Below are 21,681 nucleotides of genomic sequence, written 5' to 3'. Positions count from 1 at the left end.
ACTGCGTGTCCCATGTGAGCTGGGAACCATTTAATTTTGTAGCAGGCTTCTTCACTGCGTGTGGTGGGAATTTTATCTGCGTCTGTTGCAATCCTCCCTAACAGTAAGGCCCTCGTCGTGGAGCGGGAGTCTGTATATACGTTGGGTCGTGACAAGTCTTGAATTGCTTTAGCTATCGCCACCGGCTCAGCTATGACTGCAGTCGGTGCTTTGATGGTCGCCGCGGTTAGAACGTTCCCTGCGAAGTCCACCGCTACCCTCGTGAAAAGTCCGGGGCTCGCATGCTGGGCAACGTCTACAAACTCCGTTTCTGTGGGGTTCTTCGCCGCGTGTTGTAGGACGGCTCGAGCTCTAGCTGCACGTCTTCCCTCATTGGGATGCGGATGCACATTCCGTGGGATAGGCTCAACGTGTATGGTTTCCCGTATTTTGGGGGAGCTGGACGGTGCGTTTGTTCAGGTCTTCCGCTCTATAGGCCAGGGTGTGTAAGATCTGGCGACCCGCTCTCGTTGTGAGAAAACGCTGCGTCTGGGCCGTGCTCTGCGCTTCTACAACTTCATCCAGGGTATTGTGTACCCCAAGAAGTTCCAACATTTCAGTGCTTGCCGTGATGGGGATACCCAGGACACTCTTGATGCTCTCGTGCATGAGTGCATTGATCTTTGTTTCCTCCACTTTGGACCAGTCGAGTGCCGCTGCCACGAAGTTTATGTGGCTCATGAGGAAAGCATGGTATAATCTAAGCATGTTGCATTCCGTTGGGCCTCCACGTCAATTGAATACGTGAATGATGAGGGTAATCATGTTCGCTGTTTTAGTGGTTTGCTTCTCGATGGTTTTCATATTGCTGCCCTGTGCTTGTATAACGACTCCAAGGAAACGAATACATTCCACTTTAGGGATGGGTCGGCCATTCTTTGTATGTAGGTTGATGTCCCTTTGCTCCGGTAGGGGCATGCCGCGTCGGCCTTTTCGTGAAGACTGGTAGAGTAGAAGCTCAGATTTGAAGGGTGAAAGGTTAAGTCCCGTTCCTACCAGGAAGCTCTCTGTGACCTCAAGCGCTTGTTGTAACCTCCGTTCGATGTCGGCATCGGACCCGCCTTTGCTCCACACTGTGATGTCATCGGCGTAGAGCACATAATGTACCCCTGGAATCTGTGCGAGTTGTCCGGACAGCTTCCCCATTGCAATGTTAAATAACAGAGGCGAGATGGCCGCCCCATGTGGTGTGCTTGTGCTGCCAGCGTGTACTCGGTAGAATTGATGTGCCCGATTTTTAGCGTGGCCTTCCTGTTCCGGCAAAAGATCGAACATACATGTGAAAATTCCTCCCCGGGTTCATCTGTGATATGGCCTGCAGGAGATACTTGTGTGAGACGGTATCGAACGCCTTAGTAAGGTCGAGGGCAAGGATAGCTCCTACATCCTTCGTGTGGCGGTCGATGATTTTCTGCTTGATCATTACCATCGCATCCTGGGTAGAGAGGCCTGGGCGAAAACTCAGCATGCTAAAGGCTAAAAGGCCGTTTCTCTTAATATATTGAGATATGCGGTTTGTGTATAACATGCTCGATGACCTTGCCCACACACGAGGTAAGTGAGATAGGCAGGAGGTTCTCGGGTGTGAGTGGGTTTCCGGGCTTGGGAATGAGGATGACCCACGCCAGCTTCCAGTCATCAGGCACCTCTCCTGTGTCCCATATGCGGTTGGCTTATTTTGGTGAGTAGTTTGACCGAAGCACTGTCAATGTTGCGTAGTAGTTTGTTGGAGATGCCGTCGGGCCCCGGGGCCGACCCCCCGTTTAGTTCTTGTAAGACTGCCCATACCTCCTGTTCCGTGAAAGGGGAGTCGAGTTCTGTGATGTCAGTACCCCGATATTCCGGGTAATCTTTCTTATCTGTTGGGCCCACGGAGAGATATCGATTAGCCAGATCCTGTACCAGATCTGTATCGTCGATACCCGCCACCTTTTGCTTGTGAATGATGCGGTCGATTACGAGCCGTTGGTTCCTTTCGTTCTCCCAGTCGTCGATAAGATGCTTTAGGAGGTCCCATCGTCAACCTACCCTCATTCTCTCGTCCATTAACGCGCACACTTTCGTCCACTGTTGTCCTGCAAGCTCCTACGAGTGCCGGTTGATTTCTCTGTTGAGTTCGGCTACCTTTCTGCGGAGACGTCTGCTTTAACGCTGCGTTTTCCACCTAGCGAGGATGGATTCCTTTGCCTCGAGTGAGTGTGCTAGGCGGGTGTCCAAACGCTTAACCTCTAGGCACGTCTCGACACATCTCGACGCGGCTTGTACATCCTCTTTGAGTCGTGCGAACAGACTTGCTGTATCCTCATAGGTTGTGTGATCGCTGCTGCGGAGCTGCCTCAAAGTGTCCCAATCTGTGATTTTGAAGGTCCGTTTCGGGCAGGTTTTAATAGGGATCGTGACTGAGATTATGTATTGGTCGCTACCGAAGTTCTCCTGGAGGTTGGCCCTGGTTTCGCCCGTAGTGTTCTTGGCGAAGGCAAGGTCCGGGGTGGTGTCTATTGCGACTGGCGTACGAATCCTCGTGGGGTACTGTGGATCTGTGAGTAGCTGCAAAGAGCAGTGTGTGGGTCCTGTAGGAGACTTTCTCCTTTCTTGTGAGATTTGTGTCCTGGATACCTCCATGCTGCGTGAGGTGCATTGAAGTCTCCAGCGATAATGAGCGGCTTGTGTTTTGCCAGGGAGCTCACTTTGGTCATGAGAGCCTTGAAATATTGGTGGTAATCAGAAGGTGCGCTATGGATGTTTAGTATGAATAGCCGGTCCCATATCTGGCTGTTGGGTATAATTTCAACCATGACTGCCTCGATACGGGAGTAGCCCAGGTTAAGCTTGTGTTCTTGGAAGGAACAGTGCCGAGTGACAAGCGTTGTAGTGCCGCGTTTATCTTGCTTGTGCGTTGCTACTGTACGAAAGCCCGATAAGACGGGCACGTCGCAGAGGGTTTCTTGTAATAAATAGACTTGCGGTTTACGAGCACCACGACGGGTTCAAGTCGTGTTGAGTGTCCTTGTCCCAATGGTATTTGAAGAAAAAAACCGCACAGAGTCACAAAATCTTGCTGATAGGGGCACTGCAATTACAAAAAGCTGAGGCTTCACCATGCAAGGCAAGTTCTGGAAGTAATTTTTTCTCTTCTGTTCTCAATACCTTCCTGTACTCCCGGAAGTTTTGCACCTATCTTGTCATTTTACTCACATCAAAATACTCTATAAAACACAACATAACCAACGTACATATGACACCCGAAACTTGCCCACCGGCTACATAATCGGAATCTCGCGCAGTTATAAATCTACTTGTTGAGCATAGAATTGTCTTAAAACAGTACGTTTTGTCTTTTATACACATGTTTAAGTCCATAACAAAGACTTGCTTTCGGACCTTATTCGACGTGGAATTATTGTTTAGACCACATAAGTATACTATTACTTCTTTCTTTCCTGGGGCTTCAACAAAACCCCTATCTTTAAAAATCTGGAAAAGAACATCCGCAAGCCACGAGTGCAAGCAGAGAAAATAATCATGGTTGCAACGTACTTCGAAACATGAACAAATAGTTGGAATAAAAAAATTAGCAACCTACGTTAAAACTTGAGGGTTTAACGCGCCGAACGTACGCGGAGCTATCACGTGCACCGTAATAAAGGGCTCCGGATTAATTTAAATCACCTGGGAATCTTTACCGAACCCCAAAACCTGTACTTACGGACGTTTTTACTGTCCCCTCCATCATAAAAGCAGCCAACGCGAGCGGCGTCGAACCCACCTTCTTGAGGTCAACAGCGCAACAACCTTGCAGACATTTTCCGCTTCTCGCGTTCTTATATTTTTTGGGGGTGCTCCAAAGCGTATTTAAGAATATCGATTATTCAGCAATTTATTATACACAAATGCATTAAAGCCCTCCTCAAAATGTCGCTTGAGTAAAAGCGACATTTCAAGTTTTTTTAGTCTCACCTATGGCGGCATGGTGACCAAAACGCACGGCAGGAAAGCCAACTTTACACTTTTGTGACTTTTAATTGGCGTAACGATGCTTTATTTTTCATAATATCTCCGTACTACCCCTACACCCCACACTTCATCTGTGGGAGAGCTTGCTCCACAGGGCCAAGGTCATGAATTAGTAGTTTCTGGTGACTCGAGCCCGGGACCCCCAGGCACAGCGTGGACTACCGGACTTGGACGTCCACCCACCGCCCACGGCATCACTCAATGCAAGAATAAAAACATTTTCCAATGCAATCAAGTCCTCGCACATCTATTTCGCTCCACAAGTGCGTCAAGCGCACGTCTCCAATTCCGGTGCCAATAGATTCTTATCTTCGGGTCGGCACGCCGGTTCTCCTCCCGTAGGCCTCGTTTCTTTTATTTCCTGAAATTATCAAATGAAAGACAGTCGTTTCATGTTACAGCTGAGGTCTTTCTTCGGAACTGCTTACCTCCTCGGTGCATGCATCCAATAGTGGTCGACGCTTTCGCCACAACCGCACAATGAAGTCACTGGTCAAGTGGGGCTGCTCCAACTTACTTCTCAGCTCACCTGAAATGCATGTTGCCAACACATTGTGCCTCGATAAATTTTTTTCTGCCTCTGGGTCTAAATCATAATTATAACCCTGATTCAGTTCATATTCCGAGAACACTGTTTGTAGGCACGGATCTGTATGTATTTATTACAATTGTTTGAAAGTAACAAAAATTCACCTGAAGAATTTAGCACAAAATTGTAGAGGGTAAGTTTATTGTTTGCGGTTTTATGCTAGCAAACAGACCTCATTTCTACCTACACGCTAACACTTTTGTGTGTGCATCATCCACAGAACGGGCTTTTTAAACAAACATGTATGTGAAGGCCTAGTCATGGTCATCATCAAACATGCCACATAAAAAGAGACTCCTAATGAAACATTACTCGCAAGAGCAGCCAACAGGTCTAAAAAGGAAACGCAAAATTGGGCTTCACTTTGCTCACATTTTGATAAAAAACTAGAATGTTTGCAGTTATCAGAGAAGCCTATTCGGTCATTATAACAATCCTGTCAAAAAAATCTAAATGCAACCTTGCTTTTGTTGGGGCAATGTTCTCAATTAAAATAAGTAAACCTAGATTACAACAAGATCCCCCGTTATCTATCCCTTTTTAATTTCTTCCTCATCAATTAAACAATGTCAATTCAAAAGGCGCACCGGCGTTAGATTTTTGCTACCGAATTTTTGATGCCATAGATCTTGTTCACTTAAGGACAAGAAATTTCACCAGGTTTGCAGCCAATAACAACTTTTTATTACCTACTGTTCATACTAATTACGGCAAGAAAACTTCTTGCTTTGCAGCAATTTCATTGTGGAATGGCCTCCCTCTCAACATAAAGTATTCATCATCCATAACCATCTTTAAAAAACGCCTCAAAGATTTTTTGTTGTCATTAACATAGGAAATCCACCTATATTTCATGGTTGTCTGCAAGTGTTTGCTCTTGTATGCCTTTATTTTATAATGTTGTAGTTCACGTTCGTTCCCTGTTGTTTATTTGTCTCTTTGTTTCAGTGTTTGCTGATTCTCAAACTTGTGTCTCTCGATATTTGGATTTCTTTTTCTTGACTAGGTATGGTCAGTTATATTTGTTTTGTTTTGCTGCCTTATATATTGGCGTTGTGCATTTCTCATCGAGGGTCCCGTTACAGTCGTCAGACTCTGGGACCCTCGCCTGTATAATAATTTGCTTGTATGTTTCCGTACAAAATAAAATGAATTTGAATTTGAATTTGAATCAACAAGCGGTATTGTTTTGCTGGCACATCTTATAGGTGAAAACTAGTCATGTATACCGAGCTCCCAGTGTTAGGGATGACAGCCTTGAAAAAGATTTCAAACCTCCAACCTTAAAAGTCAGTTATCAGAGCAAACAAGTGAGCGACAATATTCTCAAAAAATTCCCTATAGGAAGGAATGAAGGAGGAAAACGGAAGGCAGGAAAGTTAACCTGGCGAAAGCCTAGTTTTGCTATCCTACATGCGAGAACGGGAAAATGGGCAAAAATGAGAAGGCAGAGAGTGGAGAGAAGTTGGAGGAGACAGGCAAGCGCTGAAGCACTAAATGTTCAAGTTCAGTGATTGCCATACAGCATCACACGAACGTCCTAATATGAAGTTAACGAAAATTGATAGTTCGAAATTGAAGTTTGCCGATATTTTTGTATCTTGCTAGAACTCTTCCAGTTGATCGCAATACATCCTCACAGGCTTCCGTGTTTTGTTTGGTTTCGTCTGTTCCTGTTTATTTCTGTTCCTCGGTTCGTTGTTCACGCCGACATAAGCCAACTCGATCGATTTTCAAAGCTATGAATACCAGAATTTTTTTCTACAAAAGTGCGCAAGAAATATGTTTTTGTTTGCATATAGGGCATGATTTCCCCGTTTTATGCGTAGCGTTCTTTGTCCAGTGCGCCCACAGCTAGGGCTGTTTACCGCCCCGCACTTCCCCAAAAATGCATATTTGGCCGAAGTAACACTTTTAGTTGTTATAATAGGGGAATTCAAGATAATTGGTCGGACAGAAACTTGGAAAACCAAGCAAGGGAAGTAGAAAAAACAATTTTTCATAAAAATGATCCGATAAAATTGAAAAAATTCATCTTATGCATTTCTTTTAAAAACCGAATACTTAAAGGCCAACTGCACTCATATTTTGGACAACGTAAAAATTATGCCACCTAATACTACAAATAAAAAGGGTGCGAAATGCAAAATACTGCGTTTCAACCATCAAAGCGCGCGACGCAAACGGCTTGCGACATTGGCGTTTTCAGAACCGAAACTGAACAGAAAAGGCGGCCATTACCGGCAGCCGGACGTGACGCACGTGACGTACGGGAACGGAAGCGGTCGCGCCAGAACCAGCGGCCGCTCACAGTCGCCTTCAAATGCGCGTGGTAGCGTCGCGTTTCGCATTGTTGTTTCCACAGAAGAACTTCCACTAACGTTTGCCCAGGATAATGGAGTTAGGCGCAATTCCGGCATCGAGTTGCTATCAATCGCGATGAAGTAGACCATCCGTAATTTTTTTTTTTTGCATAACTGCCGGACTAACAATCCCTAGCCTTGCGAGTAAAAGAGCGCGCCGGCGCCTCAGCTATCACATCGCTCCCTTTGGAGGGAACAAACCACACCCTGGCGGTGATCAATCACTATTTCTACTATACATTACGTACAAACAGCTTGGCGAATATTGTCCCACTATTTCTCGTCTTGCTGCACATCGAGCATCTAATTGTAAAAGTGGTCTGAAACTATAAGCCAGCTTCCACAGCTGAATGATGCACTAAAACATGAAAAAGTTACCTATATACCGCTGTTTTCTACTTTCGCCGAAGACATGTGCGGTTGAAAACGTTTTCCTTTCAGGTAAACTCAATATAACGCTCTACCAAAGCAAATACTTCCCTCGGGAATTGAAAAAAAAGCTACTTTGTTGTTTAGGAGAGGAGCAGTTTCGATTAGCCTTCACACTTCGCGAAGACGACGGCCGATATCTGTGCGGATGTATTAGTTACTACGAGAAAGGTTCATTTTGGTTCCCTTAGCAAGTGAGGCAAATGTCACACAACTGTTTATACCCACGTGAACAAACAACTCTAGTTAGGTCGTCAAACTTTTGGAATGGTCTAAAGTATGAAGGTGGCGTTGGGCCAGCTCAAATATGGCAAATATTGGATGCGGAAGTGCAAGTGGTCCATAATTTATAAAGTGTCTTTTTTTTCTGTGGGAGATAAAATAGGAATGACAAATGTAAGGCAAGTACGCGTTTCCGGCTATTTTTTTCTTTGAGTAAAAATATTACTTTCCAGTAAAAAATGTTTTGCCAACTCCAGGACGTTCGCAGTCACGTGAATAGTTTGTAGGCTTCTAATCTCTTTTTATTGCATTGAAAAAAATTTTCGAATATTGCTACCTGTGAGGTTAGTTTTAAACAAGTGATGGCGACGGCGGTACAGCGCGCTGGTGTAGCAGAGAAACCCCGGGCGAACGCATCCCTGCGCCCGGCGGAGTGCCGTGCAAGTTGCCGGAAAAGCGCAAGCTTCACGGGACGGGTTCCCGTATACCTCCGTCCCAGTCCGCTCGGAACTTGTTTCGGTGACTCTCCGCCAGGTGCAAACATCGTCTGCTCGGAGGTACTTTTAGCAATGGTACCTAGCATGCTCTGAGATTAGGATGCTTGGGGTTTCGCCATGGTGATTCTAAGAGCATAGCCTATTTATTTGGATCAAATTTGGACAAAAAAATTTTGACTGCAGTTGGTCTTTAACGAGAAAAGGCCGCAAATGAGCGTTCGTAATACGAACGAAAAACAGTCCAAATTAGCCAATTATGTAACGCTATGCATTTCCACAAAGTCGCAGATTTGACAGCCTTATTACCTTTAATCGCAATAATACCTAACAGGAGATAATTGGTCGGATAGAATTTAGAAAAATCAAGAACTAAGAAAAATACAACATGAAATTTTCACGGAAAGGATCTCAGAAAATCAAAATTATGCGTCTTATACATCGCCCTAAAATTGAATAATAAGTAAGGAAAGTTCACACAAGAACTTTGGAAATACTGAAAAAATTCATGGTAGCTGGCACTGACGCGCACGAATGGCGAATCTGTCATAGGTGATCATTGATGGACACAAAATTTAGCTTTAGTATAGTTGTGGTGTCGTGGCTGACGTCGGCGGCATGGCATTTCAATGACCTGATGTCGAGCAAGGCCATAATGAGCTCGTAGATTTGATCGACGTTTTCGTACGCCACTCTGCAAGCGCGACTTATCGTATCTAGCGGATGTTTCGCACGCCGAGAATCTAGAAGCCCGGCCTCCTCTTCGGCCGTGCAAACTATCCGCGTCCGGGCCATATGGAGTCAACGATCACCTAGAGCAGCTTTGACATTAAAGTCGCGGCTCTCCTAATGCACAGAGCGCATGCGCACGACGACACGAGAACGAATGAACAAGGGGCGTACGCTATCAAGCGTCTTTCTCGTTCCGAGCAAGTGTTGCCACGATGGGGCGAACGCTGGAGTTTTTGTGGACAATGTTGGCCAATTTCCATAAGTGGGCATTCTTAGTTTGACGAACGTGCAGTCGAGGCACACGTGCCGAGCGTTCGGCGTTTTTATGCTTTTTTTTTAAACTGCGGTTTTTTTTTAAACACAAGCGGTTTTCTTTTTTTCAATATCTTCACTGTAAGAAACAGCGCAAACGGACCAATTCTGCCGAAAGCCTTCAATCTTCGAGCAAAAAACATAACTAGCGAAGTAAAGGCACTTGATCGCAATGATGGTATACATTTGCATCATTCGCGAGAACAAACAAAAGAAAACTTCGAGATAAAAAACAATCTAATGGCTTGAGCTTGTCATAGCCATATTTGGCTGCAAAGAACTCACACTCTCGACAAGCGGCATAAGAATGCTCGCACTAGTTGACAATTCTCTGAATTTCTGATGTTTCTTTACGCACAGAGCGCTGAGACAGCGGAATATGTAGCCCTTATTTATCCTCAAAAACTCCAATGCGCGCTAAAAACCAAACTATAGCAATAATCTGTCAAGCAGCATTTCTGAGAACATCAACATTTACCCGTAAGAGCACTGAGAAAGATTCCGGCCAAAATGGTTGCGAAAATTGCGAAAAAGCTGGTCCAGAAAAATGACATTCGCAAGAGGAAGAATACCTCTGAAGACCTGCAAAATAGAAAACAAAATACGCAATTGTATTAGTACCGCTTGAAGTTATATATTTCGCAGATCTAGCCAACATAAGTGTAGCAATAATAATTTTGAAAAAATCTCCGGAAACCTCAACAATTTAGGTGTACATTTTTGCAATTGATAGATATATTTTAGGCCATTCATTTGATTCCGACTAGCAATATTAACATTAACATCAAGGGACAAGCAGATAGCGGAGTGGGTGAGGGAGCAAACTCGTGTTAAGGACGTATTAGCAAAAATTAAGAAGACGAAATGGGCATGGGCAGGGCATGTAATGCGAAGGCAAGATAACCATTGGTCATTAAGGGTAACAGAGTGGATCCCTAGAGAGGACAAGCGTGGCAGGGGGTGGGAGGAAGTTAGATGGGCAGATGACATCAAGAACTTTGCGGAGATAAATTGGCCGCAGGAAGCACAGGACCGGGATAATTGGAGATTAATGGGAGAGGCCTTTGTTCTCCTGTGGGCGTAGATAGGCTGGTGATGAGCATTATACGTCTTGCAAGAAAGTTTTTAATCGATTCAAATTTCTCAGACTCCTTCAGACGAGCTTCAGAAGATAAAATTTCCTTTTCAAACCCAACACTAAGTTGTATAAGACGTCGCGAGCTACTTGTTATGCATTACAATCAAAGTATGTACATATATTATCAGCATTCTTACCCTGCAACAGTTTGATGGTAGGTGCCATTTGTTGCTGAAACACTACGGCTGAAGTTTCCGGGGCAATAGTCTAGGGATACCGGCATCCTCACCGGACTTCTTCCCCTTGCGATGGTTTGGGCCGTGTGAAAAATCTGATATGCCGTAACGAGCAAGGTCGCTATGCCTGCTCCCTACAAAAAGTAAGGCCGAAACATAGAAAATGTTCGGTGGGTTAAAGCAGTACTTCGGAATTGTACACATTCTTCCATAAAAGTAAGTGATTCCAAATTGGTGTTCACAATCCCACCGTAATTGAGCATTCATGCAGGTCCTGACACGTTCTGTGATAATGTGAGAGAGGCAATCTAAAACACGTTTCTTTCCCCAACTTTTAACTAAAACCATGTAAAGGGCCGAGAGACGCTGCATTATTCAACAGACGACTTGACAGTTTTGCACATTTCAGAGCAATTTGGTTGACCAGTCTGCTCATAAGGTAGTTTTACAATCGGTTTCGCAGTTGCTGAGTTAATAATTGAAACGCACTCATAAATTAAAGTATTCGTTATGTAAAACGTCCACAAAAACACGTTTTAACTTTCATATTTAAACATAAGGCCCATTTTCACTTGCAAACACACTTTCGAAGCGATTTTAGATGAATTAGTTAAACATACCGCAAAGTTCTACAGATTTTTTGTCTGGCCCTATCGAAAACAACCCTTTTTCCAGTCAGAGTACTTCGGCTTAACAACTCTTTCAGAGTGGAGTTCTGTGTCTCTGTTTGTAGGCACTCTTCTTATTCTTTTATGTTAACTACTTTCTTATGGTATTTCGTGCTCCGTAAGAGTTCTCCGCACTTAGTCGTATTCGCTAACCACCCCGGCCTTTGAATATTTGGCGTTGATGCCCTCTTCGATTTGAGGGTGTCCTTTCACGCACTGGTACGACTTTCTCTCGTAATTGATCACACGTATTTCGCAACACCAAAAAACTCTTCAATCAGAGGCTGCCGCAACGAAGCTGTTTTCTCAGTTTTTCACAAAAAAAGTGCAATACTTCAGTATACGCGAAACACTAAAATTCCCCGACTAGCTTTGCCGGAGTAGTGGAATGACTGAAAAAACCCGTAAAGTTGCCCTTTTACCCTGTACCAAAAACACGGTTGCGTCAACAGCTTCGAATACATACAATAAAGACCAGGGCACGTCAGTGTTTGGTTCACTAGATTACCACAGGAAGGGTAGAGCTGGTTACAGATATTTTTTTCTTATTTTTAGATACTGCATAAGTATGTACGGGTAGGCTGAAACACGGAAAGGTGGCCGAGAGCACGTACTTTAGAATGGACAAATGGGAACAAGACAGCCAGTAGACACAACCCAACGAAAGGCGCCGCCGACGCAGTATGAGCCATAACAAGAGCCTACAAAAGAAGAAAGACAATAACTTGATGCAAGAACGTATGCATTTTCTCAGAAGTGCATGGAGTCATCATTATTCATACCGGCAGACACAATACAGAGTTTTCCAACATTGCCCTATACCTGTGATGTATCATTCGTATACAACACTAGCGTTACCCCTCGGACATTATCAGAAATATTGTTACGTGACGGCAGGACAAGTGAAGTAAAGCGATGGTTGATGGTGCACCGTTGCATTTACATGATGTTGCCACACAGAGCGATGCGATCTATAGGTGGTATTCATCGAAAACTTTAGCTGTCAATTTCTTCGATTGCCAACACTGGAAACGGCCACGGACATGGCCGCTCGGACATGCCGCGGCTTCTGCCACTGCGCCCGCACGCCGAAGAAAAAAAACACCGGCGTGCGTCGTCTGCTCCGTTTCAACCCGATTCTCATCGATGGTGTCAAGAGAGATGTTATTAATCGCACTCGCATTGGACTCGAGGCATTACTTTGTGTCCGTGGGGTAGAGTTTGGAATGTCCAATACAAATCATGTGCTTATAAACAGGCAAATACCGCCATCCCGCGGAGCCCGACGTAACCAATGACGGCGCACTCAGCAGGGTGCCTGCATGCATGCCCCGCCAGTGAATACAAGCTATATAAGCAGCCATGGCAGCAACGAGCCCGTGCCATCGACTCTTTAGTCGTTGTCTGTGATGGGTCCACCAGAGCTGTGCGCCAGTGTCCACTTGTGCTTCCCGTAACAATGTGTTAACATATCAGCAGCCCCACGTTCTAACGTCATGTAGAAAAGATTCCTTTTGCACCCTTCTTACTTAGCTTAGAAGGGACGTCTTTAAATACTAGACTGCGCGCTATCTTTGCACCAGTTTAGAGCGCCAGCCTTACGTTTGCTCCTGACAGGAAGGAAGCCACAAGCTACGCAACCAATTGTGCTGAGCACAATGCAGCAATGCCAAAACAAGGAACACCGGGCAAGGGCTTTTCTTGTCCTAGTTTTGTCTTTTGTCCTTTCTGTGCTGGCACTGTTCCGTGAAACGTATGTACCACCAGCTCGTTCAAACATCTTCCCTAATTGTTCTCTTTTCGTCCTTCGCTTTTTCAGATTTCGAAAACGATTCATTCAGACAAAAATTTCTCGGGTGAGTGGGCTAAACGCAGATGGACTCTGCCTAAATAAGGCCCATTCACCCGTACATGAGTATTGCTAACACCGGTAGCGGCATACATAAACTAAGTACAGAGTGGAAGAAAACAAGATCAATACCAAAGAACTTCACAGGAAGAACAATTCGGCCAAACAAATACACAGAAGTGCAAAATAACAATCATACCGCGTGTACAACAATCACCAGAGTTCATTCTAAAGGACGAGTAAGAAGGTACTGCTTAACTTTGTGTTTGAAGGCATGTATCCAACGGGACTCGTGTGCCGTTTTCGGCATACCAGGGTGTTTGTTCAGGAAACAGGGTATTAAATAACCAAATGTTTGGGTCCCATAATTTGTCCTAATCATCGGGGTTTTGTATATTTCGTGTCTAAATGTATATTGCATGTTGGGTGGTTGATACTGCCTAGAAAAGGCGGATTCATCGAGTTTGATTTCGTTACAAATGCTTACTGAAAGCTAAAATTTTTAACAGGTGCGTAATGTTTAGCAATTTCTGTTCAGAGAACGCAGGTGAGGTATGTTCCTAGTAATCAATATTTTCAATACAACGAACAGCTCGTTTTTGTAGTGCTGTGATTCGTTTCATGTTCGTTATACTCGTGGTACCCCATACAGACACGCAGTAGTGCAAGTGAGATTGCACCAATGTGTAATACAATTGATGCAATAAAGTTTTTTGAACAAGTTGTCTGGTTTTATATAACAATCGTATAGATCTTGACACGTTAGCCTGTACCTTATCTATATGTGGCGTCCAGCTCACACGTTCTTCGCAAACAACTTCAAGGAATTTTTATGAATAGACACGTTCTGAAACACAATTTTTTTTAATGTATATTGGATTTTATTATCCACCGGTTTATTTCTAGGCTTTAACAATACGTATTTACTTTTCTTAGTTTTTCCAACGTTTAGCTACAATTGATTCACCTGTAATCATGTTGTCAGATCACCTAACCAGTTGTTAACAGCCGTATTGATACTGCTCTACCGCTTCAAATGAAAAATACACTTGTATCATCGGCATTCAAGATGTTCTCTATGCCCCTCCCTCACGTTCCCTAATACTCCTCCAGAACCTTTCACCTTACTTTCAAGTTGTATTTCCCCCTCTGTTCTCACATGCTGCTGTTCTCCTCTGTGCCCTTCACGATTGTACAATGCTACCTATCATACCTTTCTCCCTTTAGTATTTTCTCCACTGTTATCTTCCCTCTCCTTTCCTTCCCCTTATTTTGTTCGTCTAGTTCTATTGACATCGTTTTCCGCCGCTTTTTACTCTCTATTCTCGAATTTCGCACACCTTCTCCCAATCGACGTCCTTCTTTCACGCACATTCATTCTAGCTCTCTCTACTTTATTTCGCTAATCCATCTTTCCCCTACCTCTCACACCTTCTACATCATCTCTAACTTCTTAATTCGCTCACCATGAATCACTTCTCTTCCCCTGCCTTTCTTCACTCACCCTCTCCCTGATAATTTCTATTTACCCGTTCCTACTTCGTCCTCACGTCCCCGTCCACCTCCCATGTCCTCTTCCCACGTCTATCCTCCCATACGCCCTACTACTAATCCTGCTTCCATCCCCTTCTGCCTCCGCTTCCCTTTTCCTCCCGGCGTGTATTCCCATCTTCGTTTTCCCTTCTCTCTAACCTTTTGTTTTTCACTGTATCCTCCGATGCCTTTTCCCATTACACATTTACTTTCCTCTTTCTCCCTGACACACCCACCCCACATATTTTTTCCTTCCTTTCGCCCTTCCCCTTTACCTCACCACTTCCTTCTCTCTACTCACCTCGGCGCCTCCTCGCTGTTCCCCTATTCCCGCCCCTCATGTCTTCTTTTGTCGCCCCATCCTCATCTCACTTTCTACCCAGCTCTCTTCTAACTCAGGTACCGTGATCCGTCTGTGCTTTAGTGACTGACTCAAGTGACACCCGACAGGCAGGCCGACCACGTTTTGGGCGCTAGGCAGCCCAGAAAAACGACCCTCATTCATAATCAAAAGGTTCTTCGTGAACCACAAAACATTCATAATTACCTTCGTCAATGAGCCCAAGTACACGCAAATGGTGCTGTAAACAGTCATGACCAAGCCTACGGCAATAGCTGTAACAAATAAACACAAGTTTAAATTTTTCTCTACAAAGTATATCTATTCTCGTAACAAAACACTCCTCTAGAAGAAATATAATAGAAATATCTGATAAAATATAAAGCCCTAATTTACATATGATAACAAAATATTTGACGTTCTAATTTAAATCTCAACGCAAAATCAGGCATTATTCTTTGATATAAATATCCTACATATAGTTGTCTTTGTGGCCAACGCGACACTATACGTGAGGTGCGGGTATGAATTAGCCGCCACGGCGGCCTTTTTTTTTTTTTTGCGGAGATGAAGATCAAGTTTTCCGCGTGTCGATCTTTCGGTTAATGTAAATATTCACAACTAGTCTAGATTGATCCGCTGCCCTCCGCTACGGCACACCCGCTAGCCAGGTTTAGCTTCAACGCGTTTGCTTTATTTTGAATATATGTATTGAGCATCCGGACATTCGGGTTTTATAAATTTATTATCAGCCTATTTTTATGTTCAAGACCTACTCCAGTTTACTATTCAGATGAACAAGTTTATTCGATAGTCATAATGCTACAACCAATGTACTGCTTTTATTCCAGTTAATTTAGTTCTTTTTGTTTTGGTAGAATACATTTTCTGCTTCGAATCTCTCGCGTACCTGTGAACGATAGGACGTAAACCAATGCATATTCGAGAAACAAGAGCTGTAAAATGGTCTATCATCTCACCTGTGCCTCGTGTAATCCACATTACATGCTTTTCAGCGTTTTTAAATCGAGGAGCTATAAAATCCACGTACAAAATAGCAGTTTGAGAATTTATTGTGGAAGACACCGTGCTGTGCAAAGAAAAACAAATTATGCACTTCCGTTAAGACACGTCACACATTTTATTAAATTCAGCAGTTTACTTTAAGTAAGAAGGTTCGAAGCGAAAATCGCTGCCACCACGAGTACTAAATTGCGAAAACTGAGGTTATTGGCCCAAAGATCATAAAAGCATTTCTTGCATTGCATCTAGGCTATATTCATTCCCATTACTATTCCTACAAAAACTGTAGGCTGGCCAGCCCCGATCACCGCATTTTGACGATGAGAGGGCGGAAAGCGGTTTCAAATAATTTAGTGCTTCAACGCAGATCTGTCCTACAATGTCAATCACATTTCCTACGCAGACCCCATCGCATCTATCGGTGTGACCACCCGTAATTGTATGCGCCACTCTTGTGTGTATCTTGTTTTAATCCTGCACATGCTGACGCACGTTTAAAAATTGTTTAGTCAAGTTCCCCACTAACGCCCACGCAGTGTTCATCTGCACATCTTCCCCGATCTAGATAACCCATCAACTGACGCGAAGAACCTCAAAATTCCCCTGAGAGCAATTTTTCGTCTTTCCTTCGCACTCCCACGCTGGTGTCTGTTCTCTCCGACGCAGTTTACTTTCAAACATCATTGCAGAATTTCGTGACGTACATTTTGGGATTACAGTCAAACCTCGTTATAATGAAGTAGTTTCGGAACGGTATTTTAGTTCGTTATATCCGATACGCGTTGTAACGGTAAATATAAAAATTGGTTCAAACCAATCGGCAATCTGGCCGTTGCAAAAGTCCTTAGTACAAAACTGCTATATTTTAATCTCCGAACCTACTATAAAAAAGGTAAACATCTTTCAATTTGTGTCATTTCAAGCTTAGTGAACCAGAACATGAAAGGAGAAATTACAAGACAACAAAGCTCATTTGACAAAACAGGCCTGCGTTCCTATTTTTCCAGGACAAATGTGATTTTTGTCTGGTGTCTATGAAGTTTTCCACAGTGTCCACGAACAAAGGGGCCTTTCTACTGTTGCAGTTCCGGGAGCCGGAAGGTTTTCCAAGTGCCTTCACAGCCTACTGGTCAAATATTTTTTTGTTATATCCGATAGTGCGCGCGGATATCACAGTTCCATTTTCGTTATAAAAGAATAAGTGTCAGTGAAATGAACCATGGCCAACCAAATCTCGTATTTAGTTCGTTGTAGCCGATAATTCGCTATATCGGTGTTCGCTACAACGAGGTTCAACTGTATCTGTTTATGTCGGTTTCGATGCTTAGAACGATGCTTAGAATGTGACGAGCGAATGAATCATGAAGATAATTGGCAACCTTAAGTTCTCGAGTGGCCAAGGTCCAGACAACATTCCCGCGAAAATTTTGAAAAGCACGAAACTAATATCCAGTGGTATCTTTCAAATCATTTTTAATCAATTTCTGGACACTGGTGTCATTCCAAAAGATTGCAAAATAAGCAAGGTCACCCCCGTACACAAATCCGCAAACCATTCAGACCCCTCAAACTATCGTCCAGTATCTCTAACATGCATCGCCTGTAAGCTTCTAGGACACGTAATCTAATCTCACATCGCAACGCATTTGAACCTAAATTCCTTATTTTTTCGTAACCAGCACGGGTTCCGGCGAGGACTCTCGTGCGAGACGCAGCTGTATAAATTTACTACTGAACTTCATTTTACCCTTGACTCCTTCTTCCAAACCGATGTAATATACCTTGACTTTTCAAAAGCATTAGATCGTGTCCCCCATCGGCGTCTTATAAGTAAACTTTCCTCTATCAGAATTGACCCATTTTTACAGCTTGGATTAAAATTTTCCTCACCGATAGGGTTCAATTTACTGTTGTGGGGAATCACCAATCAACTCACGTGAAGGTAATATCCGGTGTTCCGCAAGGGTCAGTACTTGCGTCCCTTTTATTTCTGATGTTTATTAATGACATTCCAGACAAAATGCATCAATACTTCGCCTGTTCACAGATGACTGCGTATATTACCGCCGCATTTCAAGCAGCACTGACCAAAATATTCTTCAAAGTGACTTATCTAACATACAAAATTTGTGTTCACGATGGCTGATGCCATTAAATATAAATAATGGTAAAGCCAAGCACGTTTCGCGCAAGCGCAGTAACTTTTCTTTCCAGTATTCGGTAAACTCCAATTTCCTAACCCAGGCTGATTCGTATCGATACCTCGGAGTAGTGACATCAAGCAATCTAATATGGTGCGATCCTATACAGCAACTAACCGCCGCCCCGGCTAAATAACTTGGCTATATCAAAAGATCTCTAACCTTCTGCCCCCCCCCCCCCAAATCCGAAAACTGGCTTGTGAAACTTTTACGCGTACTAAACTTGAACATGCGTTGGTTATTTGGAGCCCCCACCAAAATTACTTGATCGATTCACTTGAATCAATTCAGAATCATGGCGCTTGATTTATTTCCTCACGGTACAACCCGCGCTTAAGTATTACCAATATTAAACAATCTCTTAACCTTCCCACCCCCAAAATATGCGGAAAAGTTACTCGGCTATGCCTTTTACACGAAATATAATATATATTCCCTTCACAACGCAGTACAGTCCTTCTCCCTCCCTTTCATCGCGTCACCTGTCTAACTCGTTAAGTTTGAAGCGCCTACAGGGTCAACTAACGCTTTTAACAAATCTTTTTTACCTGCAGCCATAGAAGATTGGAATAACCTACCCGAAACCATAGTCAACGAACGTGACCACTCAGTGTTCAAGTAGTTTATCACAAATCATTTCAGTTGTTAATTTTTATTTTTATTTGTAGACTTCCTTTATGTATATATGCATATATATTTGCTGTGTTGCTGCCAATTTATTATGAATCTGCCTCACTTCTACGCCTGTACCATCGACCATCACCTGCTGTGGAATTTTTGTACTTGCTCCCCTCTTTTGTAATACCCCGCAAGCGGCCCTTAAGAGTTTAATAAATGATAATGATGATGATTTATGCTCAAACTGAAGATATACATCGCATGTCACACCGGTGTTGCCGAGTTATGACCCCGCTGAACAAGAAGTGACAGCGGAGCTTTCGAACCTATACAAGGAAATAAATGTCGCACTATTGCCGGCACAGCCAAACGTGTCTCAAATGAGCATTTATTTGCAAAACTTTTCCCCTCTACCTATCCGAACTTCATCCGGAAATCCTCACCCCATTTATCAATGACAGTCGTTATGACGGCAATAGCGTAAGTCAATGTCAAAATTTTCTAGGCCAAGTCGGAAATGCGCAGGCCGAGAAAACGTTAATGTACAAGCTTACGTCCCGAGTGAGGGTGAAAGGTTTTATGCTGGAAAGCTAGAGAAAACACCTTTCTTTCTCACTGTCGTAAAATATTTTGTCTCATTTAAAACTAAAGCTAATTCTTGGAATTCACTGTGGTCTAGAAGGCTCAAGATTGGACTAAAATATTTTGACAACGGGTGTACGTCATCCCCAATCCTTGCACAATTATTATAATTACTCTTTACGGGACCTGCAATGTATCTTACTTTTGTTCAAAGACATCAACTAGGATACGACACTCTTTTGCTCACTCAAAAAAGAGTTGCAGTAATAGGAATCATATCTTAGAAATGAAAAATGTGATATGTTACCTGGTTCCTGCGCAGACCACACCAGCAAGAAACAGCCCAGAAAGACCCGGTAGGTCTACCAAGTACTTATTTATATAGTAAGGCAAAATCTGTGAGGTAAAAGATTTTGTCCCATATGATCTTCGTAATGGAAGCAAATTTACTAGTGCATTTAGCTTTTTTAAAAATCTGTACCTAATGTTAAGGACCTATAGTGTTTAACCATCCTGTGGTGACTGGATTTCAATTTCAGTGAGGTACGCAAATAATTAGCTCAACCGCTTATCAAAAAAACGATGACAGCGCTATACTAATAGACAGGCAGCAAAGTGAATGGGTTTGGTTATATACTTAGGAAGCATATTCTAAGCAGAGTTCAAGAACTGTAAATGTTTAAAATAACACACGTTCTGCTTATTATAACACACCAGTGGCCCAGATAACAAAATTGATACCCGCACAGGGACTTGCCGCAGTAGGATTGAAGACTACAGATTGAACTGGCACAAATTGGCAATGGAACTTCGGGCATAAGGGTGGGGGGGGGGGGGGGGGGCAGCAGAATAACCCGGGGTGGTTAGCACCTGGAAAACCAGGAGGGGGCTCGCTACCCCGAGCCACCCCGCTTCCCCGTATGTCGGCGCCTATGCTAACGGAAATCACATAATCCGCAGCAGCTGTGGGAGAAGCAGCATCTAAGAAAGAAAATGAGAAATTGACTAAGAAACCGAATAAACTAATTTCCAAACGCAAGAACATGAAGGTGTCAAGTACGGTGGATCTAATTCAGTTAGCAGAGCTGTTTAAATTGATTAAGAGTAGTAAAACAGACGACATTGGTGCGTATAACATGGCAGTGATCGAGGAAACGCTGGAAATAGGAGGAAGTTTGAAAGCAACTAAGAGGAAGCTCGCCATCGGCAAACACAGAATGTACACACTCAGAGATGAGCAGGGTAACATACATACAACATGGACGAGATAATAAAGGTAGCAGTACGATTCCACACCGGACTGTATGCCACCGACGTTACATCAGAAGAAACTAATGAAAGTACAAGTTTAACGAGCGATGTCCCACTGGTTACTAAAGAGGAACTAGGAAAGGCTCTCAAGTACATGAAAAGAAGAAAATCTGCTGGCGAAGACGGCGTAACCGTGGATCTTTTGAAGGAGGGAGGAGATATGGTACTGGAAACACTTTCTGCATTACTTTCGGAATGCTTAAAGGGGCCCTGCAGACAAAACACAAGTTTGGTTCATTCGAAATATTGCCTCTAGAATCGTACTCACAAAACGTTTACTGCAAACTTCGCTCACATCAGCTTTATAATTAGGGGAAAATGGAATGGCAATGTGACCTACTAGCTCATTTGCTGCAACGGAACCTATGATGTCACATGTGCCAGCTCTGCGATTAGCTAAGGCCTACAAAAGCAAACGCAACTAGGCAGTGCTTATCGGCTTGCCGAACGGGCTATTTGCACTTAAATTTAGGGCGCATTCTTTTGATACCAATAAGAATTGTGATGTAAGCAGTGGAAGTTACGAAAATATACGTAAACATACAAGTACCGATGCGTCCTGTTGTTGGTACTGCGCGCACTACTCTTGTTCCAGCTACACAGCACTGCGGCGCTTTCGGGTTATCTCAAACGACACTAGCGGATTAGCCACGTGACGGGGTCTTACGTCACCATATTTGTTTAGCGAACACAATGTTTTACAAAACGAATATTTTCTACCTGAACACAACCAAGCCAGGTACAAATACAGTCAAAAACAAAGCAAAGGAACAAAACGGCCCGCCGCGGTATGGTGGCGCCATCTATGCTGGCTAACGGTAAACAACGCACAACAGCCCACAAGGTAAAACTTGAAGACCTGTTGTTGCGATTTAATTGCAGACGTAATCAAAACAATATTTAGCGGGAGAATCAAAATCTTAACTTAAATCGATTAATTTCTCAGTGTCTAAAGCATCGTTTGCTGGCGGACAAGCGCTGGGGCACTATAAAACACGAAATGTTTCGAATAATACAAACTTGTGGATTATCTGCATGGCCCCTTTAA

At 43.5% G+C, this 21,681-nt stretch overlaps 1 protein-coding gene across 1 annotated transcript in view; it reads right to left on the bottom strand.

Moving 5' to 3' along the window:
- Positions 1-4,082: 4,082 nt before the first annotated feature.
- LOC144151523 (sodium-coupled monocarboxylate transporter 2-like) overlaps positions 4,083-21,681 on the bottom strand; it is a 38,000-nt gene continuing 20,401 nt past the window's right edge. Inside the window, exons 9-16 of the mRNA XM_077682605.1 lie at positions 19,630-19,718; positions 15,879-15,988; positions 15,106-15,173; positions 11,791-11,877; positions 10,470-10,642; positions 9,673-9,776; positions 4,482-4,582; positions 4,083-4,414 (exon numbers count right to left, since the gene is read on the bottom strand). Coding sequence (XP_077538731.1) covers positions 4,322-4,414; positions 4,482-4,582; positions 9,673-9,776; positions 10,470-10,642; positions 11,791-11,877; positions 15,106-15,173; positions 15,879-15,988; positions 19,630-19,718 — 825 coding nt within the window. The 3' untranslated portion in view covers positions 4,083-4,321. The remainder of the gene's footprint in view (positions 4,415-4,481; positions 4,583-9,672; positions 9,777-10,469; positions 10,643-11,790; positions 11,878-15,105; positions 15,174-15,878; positions 15,989-19,629; positions 19,719-21,681) is intronic.

Source organism: Haemaphysalis longicornis, unplaced genomic scaffold, assembly GCF_048455015.1.
Source record: "Haemaphysalis longicornis isolate Haplotype H1 unplaced genomic scaffold, Haemaphysalis longicornis Haplotype H1 scaffold_9, whole genome shotgun sequence".
NCBI lineage: Eukaryota > Metazoa > Arthropoda > Arachnida > Ixodida > Ixodidae > Haemaphysalis > Haemaphysalis longicornis.
Note: the sequence above shows the minus strand (reverse complement) of the source record. Positions and strands in the feature narration are given on the sequence as shown.